This window comes from Cibotium barometz, chromosome 10 (genome assembly GCF_041138505.1).
Source record: "Cibotium barometz isolate CiBa-2024 chromosome 10, ASM4113850v1, whole genome shotgun sequence".
In the NCBI taxonomy this organism is placed as follows: domain Eukaryota; kingdom Viridiplantae; phylum Streptophyta; class Polypodiopsida; order Cyatheales; family Cibotiaceae; genus Cibotium; species Cibotium barometz.
The window spans coordinates 46,897,438-46,908,918 of NC_141055.1; the positions used below are offsets into that span (position 1 = coordinate 46,897,438).

The 11,481-nt window shown below is 46.5% G+C and overlaps 1 protein-coding gene across 2 annotated transcripts in view; it reads left to right on the forward strand.

Annotated features, from left to right (window-relative positions):
- The window catches only part of PPDK (pyruvate orthophosphate dikinase), a 71,241-nt gene extending 60,817 nt beyond the window's left edge, over positions 1 to 10,424 (forward strand). The window contains exons 20-21 of one of the 2 annotated variants that reach the window (XM_086804243.1): positions 9,893 to 9,947; positions 10,181 to 10,424. In XM_086804243.1, coding sequence (XP_086660369.1) covers positions 9,893 to 9,941 — 49 coding nt within the window. In that variant the 3' untranslated portion in view covers positions 9,942 to 9,947; positions 10,181 to 10,424. Of the gene's footprint in view, positions 1 to 9,892 lie in introns of both variants that reach the window. The other variant, XM_086804242.1, reaches the window with a different exon arrangement.
- The last annotated feature ends 1,057 nt before the right edge of the window (positions 10,425 to 11,481 follow it).

The following is an 11,481-nucleotide window of genomic DNA, read 5'->3' on the forward strand; positions in this document are numbered from 1 at the left end:
TAGGAGAGCCTCTCGATGGCGTCTGAGCTGTCGTGGCTCGTAGGAGAGCCTCTCGATGGCGTCTGAGCTCCAATAAGAAAAGCCCCAAATACCTCTAATCCTCAAACTCCATCACATGTCGTAATGGTCCAAAACCCTCTCGGAAGAGACACCAGTATCTCCCTCGTATCTCATAGTACACAGTACATCGGCATATGTAGTGCTCCTCTGACTCCACTTCCTGGTGACATAGCTGACAAATGCGGTCTTCTGGCTTCATCCCCTCGTATCTGCCAGTCTCTACCCTCAGCTGATGTGATGAAGTGCGGATCTGTCCAATGGCACTGTGAATGCCATGTGAGAGATGGGTGTCCATGTATGTAAGCCGTGTCACAAAGCCATATGGGGAGAGATGTAGAAAATGGTCCCGATAGTGGGCCATCTTCGTGCCTAGTGGTAGGGGGGGGCTGGACCATGTCCTTTCTGCATCTAGCCTCACAATGTCCATCTTGATCACCCTATTCTGCTCAGAGTGACTAAGGACCAAGAAGGGGCAGTCCAGGCTGTAATCAAATGGAGGGAGTGCATTAATCGTCATGCCATGTAATCTCAGCCAGGTACACATCTGGGTATACCATCATCGTGTATCGCCGTTTGCTACTAACTGCCTGGAAGAGATAAGTGCTAGGTGTGGATATCTCTTTCTCGGGAGCTCCCATATCCTCTGCAAAAATGTCACTGATTGGAACAGGGCTTCAGTAACCACTGGTGCGGCTCCTATCTCTGCTCTGACAATCTCATGAGGTACTGATGGTTTGCTTCGAATCATGCGTGCGATCATAGTCACGAGTGGTTTCTCTAGTACCTGCCATCCATTATAGAAATCTCTTTCTGGTCCGACTTGGTCGACAAGCGGCTCCCTCCTCGTGTGGTAGAGACTGAGTCCCCATATGGGTGAGCCATATAAGAGTGTAGGTGTGACCAATGTGTCAAACAACCAAAGTTTGGTGCACGGCTCCTGAAACTGAATGTAGGCACATTGTCTCTCTAGTGCCCCTAGGGCTGCATATCCACGTGCCAATCTAGCCTCTTCTGCCTGCCTCATAGAGAACTGTGGTCTGTTGAATGTGACTCCCAGGTACACATATGATCTGGTGTTCTCCACTGTTTCACCTCTAAAAGTGAACTGATGGTCGGATCTAGTCACCCAAGCCTGTGCGGTATTGAAGACCATAATCTTAGTCTTCCCAAGGTTCATTGTGAGGTCCCTATCTACACAAAACGACTGCAAAGCATCCAAATGCTGTTGCAAGCCCTTAGGGGAGTCTGCAATAAGTACAATGTCATTGGCATATAGCAGTATGGGTATCCAAACCCTACCAGACTGGCCCCTTGCCCCCCCATCATGTCAATGTAGTCGGATATCTCATCAATGTAAAGGCCAAAAAGGGTGGGTGACAGTGGGCACCCTTACTTCACCCCAATGGTGCTAGTCACTGTATCCGACATGCCTCCGGGAGTCCATACTCTGCCTATCACCACCTCATATAATGCATAAATGCCCCACTGCATCTCCTTGGGAACACCAATGTCATGCAATCTCCTCATGAGTCTGGCACGTGGCACTGTGTCAAAGGCTTTGCGGAAGTTCACGAAGCAGCAATATGTCCTCTTCCCCTGTGCTCGTCCCTCCTCAATGAGAGCCCTGAGGGTAAATATGTGATCCAAAGTCGTGAAACCTCGTCTGAAACCTGCCTACCCATTGGTGTGAAGCAAGGATGCCCACTTTCCCCCACGCTATTTGGGTTATACATTGATGAGGTGGCTGACTTCATCACACGGGGAGGCGGAGATGGAGTTGATCTAGCAGGTACCTCAATACATATTATGCTTTATGCTGATGATATTGTATTGGTGTCTAAGTCTCCAGGAGGTCTACAGCAGCATCTACATGCACTCCATGATTTCTGCACACAGAGGGGTCTTACTGTGAACCTTGGGAAAACCAAGGTTATGGTCTTTCATACATCGAGACAAGGCAGGAGTCAGCTGACATTCACTCTCGCAGGACGCCAAGGTGGTGACATCATACGTGTACCTAAGGATTACCTTCTCTGCAGAGCAGCCACGCGCTTCACCATGGGTTCAGCAGCCAGAGCTAGATTGACACGGGGATATGCAGCATTGGCTATGCTAGAGAGATAGTGCCACCATGTGCATTTTCAGGAGCGTAAATTTGTGTACCCGCGGAATATGCAATCCATCATTCTATTGAATGTAGCCAGGGCATTTGTAAGACCAAAAGGCATAACAAGATACTCATAAAGCTCAAATGTTGTCCTGAAAGCAGTTTTGTGTACATCTTCAGACACTACACGCACTTGATGATACCCACTCTTGAGATCAATTCGGCTAAAGCATGCCGATCCATCCAACTTGTCAAGGATGTCGTCTATGCGTGGAATCGGAAACCGATTCTTGATAGTAAGCTTATTCAAAGCTCTATAATCCACACACATACGAAAGGATCCATCCTTCTTTTGAACCAAGAGGACGGGTGAACAATATGGGGAAGAGCTTGGCTGAACCAAACCCTTCTTAAGAAGCTCATTCACTTGCTTCATGATCTCCTCTTTTTGGGATGCACTTACACGATAGGCTAGCCTATTAGGTGGTGAGCTACCCGGCACAAGATCAATGCGATGATCTTCCGGTCGTACAGGTGGTAACTCATTTGGTAACTCATTAGCAAAACAATCATTGTGCTTTTGCAAAAATTTCAGCCTATCATTACTAAGAGTGTTTACATGTACATTATTTTCCTCAACATGATCTCATACAAAAATCAAGTACGCAAAAACACTCTTTTTCATTACTTTCTTAACTTGTACATGAGATACACGGGAAATGGTATCACCCTCTTCACCAGCATCAATTACATGTTCTCGGCCTTTATGCATGAATGTGATCTTGTTGGTCTTGTAAGCCTTGCACGGATCAATACGTGTATGCCAAGGCTTTCCAAGCAATACATCATAGCCATTCAAAGGCACCACAAGAAAATCCTCATGATCCACATAGCCGTCCTCCACTTCAATACCCAAAGCAGCTGCCATCTGTGTGGATATGAAATTTTCAGATGCACAATCATCAAACATGAACAAAGCGGGCTGATCTTTGAGCTGTCCCCAAGCTTTACATACAACCCTATCTTTGCTATCATGTGAAGTGTTTCCCTGCACATCCGGAACCATATGCACATTAGGCTTTGATGCATTCTCACGCTTCTTCTTGTTTGGGCATGCCTTTGCTTTGCAATATGCTCGGTGCTACCACAAGTAAAGCATTTCCCCTCACTCATATATTGCTTTTTCTGTCCCGGAGTGAGACCATAGTCTCTCAGTTTGAAGGGACGCTTCTTGGTATTGTTATTTTGAGCCTCTGTACCATTTTTATCTTGGTTTTGGTCCTTTTTAGATGGCTGTCCATCATTTTGCAGGTTTTGGACAGCCCTCTCTTTGCCTTGAAATGAGGATTTAGCCTTATTGGATCGACTCAATTTGAGTTCCAATTGCTCAGTGGCGGTGTTGGTTGCGATTAATTGGTGTAAGGTATGACCAGGATACATTTGTACCGCTTTGTACACGGGTTGCAATCCCGATTGAAACCTTCTCTTCCTTTCCGCCTCGGTGACATGCATAAATGGAGACACCTCCAAAAGCACTTTCCAAAACTTTTGTACATATGCATTTACCGATTCCCCCTCATTTTGCTTTACCCAATCCCACTTCATTGTTATCTCATTCAATGCATTGGGAGGCAAGAATTGAGCATAGAACCTCTCCTTGAACTCTTCCCATGATCTAACAGGATTCGGTGAGAGCTTCTCCGTGAGCCACCAATGGGCAGCAGTGCCTTTCATGAACATGCTTACATGCCGGATCATGGATTTCTGAGTGAAATCCTCATCACTGAAAGCAATATCAAACTGGGCAATAAAAGCAAGTGCCTTTGATGCATCATATTCCCCATGATATGTGTCAAACTTCACAGATTTGTCTCCGGCTTTGAAGTCACGAGACTTTGATGCATGTGTGTCCATCTCAACATGTTTTCCCCCATATTTGTCCATTGGGACAGCCCCTGTGACTGGCATCATTTTTGGACCAAAAGGTGATGCATAAGGCATAGATACATGTGCCTTGTAAGCATGAGGCATGGCTGGCCCCTCAACATGCATTGATACATTTTCAGCCATAACTTCTCCGTCACGAGCACACTCGAAGGCATGAGTGGCATGAGAGATACGCGGAATACCTGCACCAACAAAAAATTGCAGCCCATGATGCATGTGTTGTGCATGCACATTTTCAGCCAGCAATGGCATTTGACATACATTTTGACCACTGCCATAAACATTGTATCCTTCACGGGCTACATAAGGTATTCTTGCATGGCGTGAAGTCACTGATTGTTCCTCTCCCATAGCATGGAGATTCATCCTCTTAGACATAAGTTCTTGTTCGGGCACTTGTGGGGATTCCAAGACATGTGGGATGGTTGCCTTTTCTGCATAGGCATCCTCGGTACGAGCCAAGTATGCACGTGCTGCATCTTTCGGTTGCATGTGCAACTCTTGAGCAATCATTGCCATTGCATGATCCATATAAGATTCAGCTTTCTTGGCCTTCAAACGGTCATGTACCAATGGATCCTCACGGCGGTAGAGATTCAATTCTTCTTGTTGTGCATGGAGAAGAGCCTGCATACGAGTAAGTTCAGCCCTCAAGACTATGGACTCTTCTTCCTGCATCTTCTCTTTGCCACGGGACGGTTGTCCCGCATATTCATGTTCCCTATTGTGCACCACATGAGTTTGCTCATCCTGTAAAGCATTGGAGGCATGCATTTCATTGTCCCTGCCTCTTGTATTTTTTTTTCCCGAGAAAAGATCCTTTCATTAGTTATATAAAAACACCCATAGGGCTACAAAAGATCCTCTCCTGCTCACGAGAAAAACAGAGCAGTGAACAAAGCAAGGCAGCCCGGAGACTCTCCCTAGGTGTTGAAAAGTACAAGCATCAATACAAAGAACTGAGAGGCTACATCATACAATAGGAGGGGGGGAAAGCCAAACAGGTGGCCTGTAATGCCAACGGGGGGATCCCGCGTGTAGGGTATAGAAGGGACCGCTGCGCCAGGTGGTGTGAAAGGCCTGGCGCCGCAAGATCGCCTCATCCGAGTCGCCCCGGATGCGGTCATACTGTCCTCGTAAGGTGTGGATCAACTCTTGCCAAATCCCCCGTACAGTCTCTGCTGGTGGCTCCAGTCTCCCCTCAAAGGCCCTGAAACACCGGGCCCTCCAGGTGAACCAGATGGTGAGACTGCTGAGGAGCTCCCATCGTAAATCCCTCTCCTGTGTCCAGCTGGCGGACGAGAAATCCGGTGACGGAACAAGGCGAGGCTGGCCCCTAATGAATCTGATGGCCTGATTGTCCTGCTCCGTCTCATAGCCCATAGCAGGCCCTGACGAAGTCGACCAAGCAGCGGCACCCCACGTAAACATACCCTCTGGAGAGAGGGGGGCCAGAATACGCAACATCCGCAGCCAAATCTCCTGCGCCTGCGAGCAATCCCAAAGGCAATGTATCTGTGTCTCCATAGGGTGGCCGCATCGGACGCAGGCCGCCGGAAGACCACTGTAGACAAGCCAGGTGCCAACTGCTGAGCCCCTATGGGCGACCAGCCCCACTGGAAAGTCAAGATCCTGCGGGCTTGTCAACTAGCCCAGAGCCGGGCCCAAAAATCCTCCAGGAACTCCTGTGAGAGTCACTGTAGCCGCCAGTGCCCCGCTGCAACAACTGGAGAGACCATCCTCCTTGCCATCAAAATATGCCGCCCCAGCCGAACAGTATACTGGAAAAAGGTGATCTCTGTGGCCTCAAGGGATGCATAAGGATCATGCCCCAGGGTCCCACTGTAGCCGGGCCAAGGGGCGCACTGCATATGCCCGTATGCGCCAATCCGGGGGCACATCTGCAGGGTCCGGGTCAATATGCCACTTCCGAGAAGCGGCGGCCACTACCCGTATCCTCTGAAAGGTGCACTCTGCAACCAAAGGCGACTCCACCTCCACTCTCTGAAGTCTGCCCTCATCCTGAATCTCATAGTAGAGGCATCTGCCATCCTCAGTGCAAGCTCTGATAGCAATCAGGATCTCCAACTGTGTAAAGGCTCCCATCCACCGTGGGGCCACTGGCTCGATAGGCGTGAACCACTCCTCTGTGAGTGCCTCCTGAATGTCATCCCTCATAATCAACCCCCCTCTGAAGTGACTCAGCCTCTCCACCTGGATCTCCTCTGGGAGACTGCAGAAGGCCTGCCAGTCTCCAAAGCTACGTGCTGGGCCTGCCACCAAAGGTCCCCAGGCTAGACGAGGCCGAGAACCCAGCATATGACCCTGCTCTGTGCGAACCGCTGGGCTCCAGATGAGCGGCTGTCTGGCCCGCTCCTCAACACAAGGAGGAGGTCGCTGAGAGAGCCCCGGTCTCAGCAGCTCCCAAGCTCTCAGGATGCTCAAAGCAAATCTGTCCTCCCATCCTCCCCTGCCTCTTGTATTAGCATCTCCAACATTCATTATATGGCTGTCTATAATGTTCTAAGTGTAGAGATAGCTAGTGTTCACGGTGATCGTCTCTGACGATAGAAGTGAAAGAGAACCGTATTCTCTAATACCAATGTAACTTGGTTGAACACAATGCTAATCAATACACTTAAATACACTAAGATTTGATGGACACTTGTTCAAATACAAGAAGTAAATTGCTGAATTGACAAGAGACACACAATGAGCCAGAACGGCCGACCCCTCCCTCAAATAAAGTATATTGATCTTGGGAGAATCAAGTACATAGTGTCATGGGCATTTTTGACCAGATTTCCATACCAATGCATATGAATACAGTATTGCAAACAAGTGGTTGTCGATGTAGACTTGCAACCCACACTACCCTCTCAAGTGCCCATGTTCCCTACCATCTGCTCTCTATTGTTCCACCAACACATGGTAGCAACAATCTGCAAGAGAGCACGTAGGACAAGAGAACACTACACAGGGTATGTGATCTTGTAATCCGGTTCCTCCCTTCTGCTACTTGCTCCCATATTTAAGCATAAAAGCTTACCAATAGCAAGTAGAGTCGATGACAGCGGAAGTCTTCGCGATGGAAGTCCTTGGGAGTGTTGAGATCTTTGATTTGTCGCCTTTCTTCGCGAGGGACAAAAGTCTTCAAGAGGATGAAGGGAACCTTGGGAAAGCTTCCCCTATGGTTCAACTTGAGAAAGGAAGGCTGAAATTAGGGTTTTCAACAAAAAGACCAGAAATTACAGCAAAAATGAGAGTTGGTTTGCTGAATTTCAGTCATTGGGAGTGAGTAGGAAAGTGATTAGCACTTGGAAACACTCTTGGAAGCTTGGAAAACACCCTAACAAGTTGGGTATGGCTAGATTGGGCAATACTTACCACCTGTTCACATGCCACACAACCATGTCAGCAGACAGTTTCACACGCACTGTTCACGGGCGGGCGTCCCATTGCCCGGAACTACACATTGGTCAAGCAAGCATGAAAACAACATGCAATTTCAATTGCAAGCAAGCACATAAAGATGCTATGCAATGCAGCATTGGTATGGACAATCCCCGTTCATGAGACTATACCAAAATAGACAGTGCTCTAGGCAAGTACACGAGGTACCAGACCCAATGGAACACCGATCCACCAAGCATTTCTGGGCATGTACACGGAGGCACAAGTCCTAACGGAAAGCCAAGTCTACAGTATCATATGAGTGGCATCAATTCCCGGCATAAACAACTGCCATGGACACCAGTCCAATGTACGTACATGATAAGAAAGCACAGGTGGACCAGTTGGGTGGCCAAATGGTGACATCGCGAGTTTTTTTTTCCCCAAATGGTCTATCAAAATCTCCTAACATGTGGTAGATGCTTGGCTAGTGGATTGATAGGCCTTTGGCTTAACCACACGAATAGCCTTGTGAATTCCTTGCTCAGGATCGTTTTCCTTAGTTTAAAGGAAAGTTGTGCTTTGATACCAGTGTAACCGAAGCTGGGGTTTTCACACATGTCCTTCCTGTCAATCCAATGACCTGTTGACAGGCACACGTCCCACGTAATCTATGAAGCCCTTGTCCTGCATAATCCATGAAACCAGAGATAATCTGTCAAGATTTTGAGTCTTATTCCTAGGCATTCACATGATGTTGGTGCCATGAACCCAATAGTGGATAATCTCCCATTCCCAAAGCTTGTCCAAAAGTCCATAATGCCTCTTAAATCTGTAAAAGACAGATAAATGCTGGTAAATTCCCAAAATGGTGACATCGCCTCGCTGGTTTTGTCTCTCTATGACAACGAAGCTCCAATAAATACATGCCTTAACATATTTGGTCCTCATACTGCATGACCTGTGAGAGTGGGCCAAGTCCGTCCTGGAAGAGAGAATGAAACCTCCCTCGGATCTCATAGCTAGGGTGGGCATCTGAATAGAGGATGCCTATAGCATCCCCTAGATCTATCATAACATAAGATGAAAATGATTTGCAATTGTTGACGTAAGTTGGGCATGGGAATGCCATTCCTTACTGATTTTTCTCCATATGCTTCTTTTGGAGGGCTGTGAGCTTGCTCTTTGTTCATGGGGCAAGGGGCTGTGGGAGATCCTGTCATGTGCCTTACAAACATGTCTATGATTCCCCTAGCAATCTCTTCTGAGTGGATGTGGTGGTGGTTTGTGGGCTTTGATCGAGGGGGCCTTGAGGCAGCTGATTGTCTGGAGGTTGTGGCCCGGAGACTGTTGGTTTGTGGGCTTTGGTCTGGGGAGCTTTACAGGCTTCTAGGTGTACGGAGATTGTGAGGACTCTTTGTGGTGGGGATCTCTAGAGTTGAGCTTTTGTTGAGTGACCCTGTAACTCCTCCTTGGCACCTGGCACTTGGCTCTCTAACTTGGTGCTGTCCAATGTACTGAAAGAACAAGGTAAGCAGTGACTTGCTTGCTCTGGTTTCCTCTTCCTTGGCCTCTTATATATCAATTTCTATGCCTCTGTTCATACATGCATAATGCCACACATCTTTGCTCGTATCCTCTGACCCCCAAACACCTTTGTGAAAAGGCAGTGGAAGCACCTTTAATTTCGTAGTATGCTGGGCATCAAAGAATGGTGTACCCTCTGCCTATCACAAATCTAGCATATGTGCACCTCTCAATCCTCCCGTCTGAGTGCCGTCTCTCCCAGCTTCATTGTGATTGACATGACCTATGGAGATATGAAGTGCATGTGACATGTGAATTCCAAAGTATCATGGCATGTGGATATACTGATCTGCCGTGAACACAAGGAACTGATCTCGGTATAGACCCATACTAGGTCCTTGTATTAAGGATGTATCTCTGCCAGGCGTCATCTCTGACAACTCTTTGCAATTCGTGGTTGCCCTTCTTACTGAAGTGGTGGTTATGTTTCTATGTAAAGGCCATGTGTTCTCATCATCAAGGGAAAGGCAAAGTAAGGCTCTATTACAAAGGTAACATTTCTAGGGTCTCTTGAAAATCTAAGTCCGAGAGGCTGGTAAGCTGGAACTGTCTGGTGCTACCTTCTCTGAAGTAATATACCTGGATCTTTTTGTAGAGTTGGCTGATAAGCCTCATGTAGACTCTTGATTCGGTTTTCACAGTAGTGCTAGCGTTCATTGTGATTGGCTGTTGGTGTCTCTTTCAGAGGGGAATGGTTGGCAACAAATGATATTGAACTTGTCATCAATTTGTTCTTGGTTCTTGATACTTTCTGAAAAAATAAAAGTTTCACAACAATTATCCTTCACTGTGATACAGGGTGCCAATTGCAAGGCTAGCTGCAGCTCAAGCAGCCACCAAAAAGTAGGAGAAGGTGATCAACATCAATGTATTGAAACTTGATATCTTTGAATCCTAGCATCAAAAAATCCTTCATTCGGGCTTAAGCACAAATGTTGTTAACAACATAGGACAAAGGCTTGGCAGAGCCACTGAAAGTTTGTGTTCAGTTTGATTAAGGGCATATATGCATGCAATCTATTCTTCTACTTTTATGGTTTTCATTTGAAGTTCTAGGGATAGAACATGGATTCTTTGTGTGTGCAACCTGAAAAGTCACCAGAAAAAAGAACATGGTGAGCTGACCTTAAAGAGCAAGTGGCCAGTAAGATTTCCAATCAGAAGAGGCAGGAGGAGAAAGCATCTAAATAATTGAGCTGTAAAGTTGAAATTAAGGACGACCGAACAAATACTTCACTTAATTAAATTATTGTTTTTTTGTCTTAAGGCTGCTTTCAATGTTTTGGTTGTATTAATTACGTGGCCACTAAATTAAATTATTTTTGTCTAAGACTGCTTTCTTCCTTCGCTCGCCTCCCTCGCCATCGGCTTTAGGCTAACCCCCTCCCATCCCCTCGCCATCGCCCCCCCTCGGGACTATTTGACAACCTCATCCCTTCCTCCTCATCGTCCTTGGCCCCCGTCACCCTCATCCTTCTAGCCCGCACAGTCCTTCTCGTTTCAAATAGCAAGGACAGCCGCTACTCGTTTTGCATACAAGGGCCAGCATGGTCAGGTAGAAAAAAAGAGAGAAATCGCCGTATAGAGGGAGCAGGTAGAGAGAGAGAGACTGGTGACGAGTTCCTTCGCATGAACTCTGCAAAAACTCTCCATTGATCACTTGGGGGATTATAGTTACAAAATTCAACATCATCTCCATTTGCAAGGAATGATAAATTTATGCTTAGGATGGACTTAGAAAAAAAGCTCCCATGTATGCAAATGTAGTTTAGATGACAGCTTTCTCACCTTTTATTCAAGCTATTTATAAATCAAAGTGTGCTAAACAGATAAGTTTTGAAAGATATAATTTGGGAATTGGTGCTTTACCCTAAATAGTCCAAAGGGATTCCCACGATTAAGGATGTCACACAAAAAGTGGCTTGACTACATCAATTAATTATATAGGAAGACTTTCAACACACTAAGCAACCACACACAAGGACCCATACCCATCAAGGTCCTCCAAATGCATTAAGGGGTTAAACGTATAATTCAACTTCAATGTTCACCCTTAGCAAGCCTTAGCAAGGTTGCCAAAAGATTGCACAAGAAACAAGTTCTAAGGTGCTCAAGATACATAAAAGAAGTCTCTTGAAGTCAAGGTGGATTATTATGAAAACTTGTTTGTTATGTTGTTGGGGGGGGGGGGGGGGGATGCCTCATACCTTCATACTCTTCCTTGTAAGAACACATTTTCCCATGAAGTAATCAAAATTTAACATTGAATTAAGCATGATAAAAGATAACACACTGTGAGGTGCTGGAGGAGTTGGCATGCCTGAGTAGGACTCCATTTTACTAACTAGCTTGCCCTACCCAAAAGATCAAGCTTGGGGGAAGTAAAG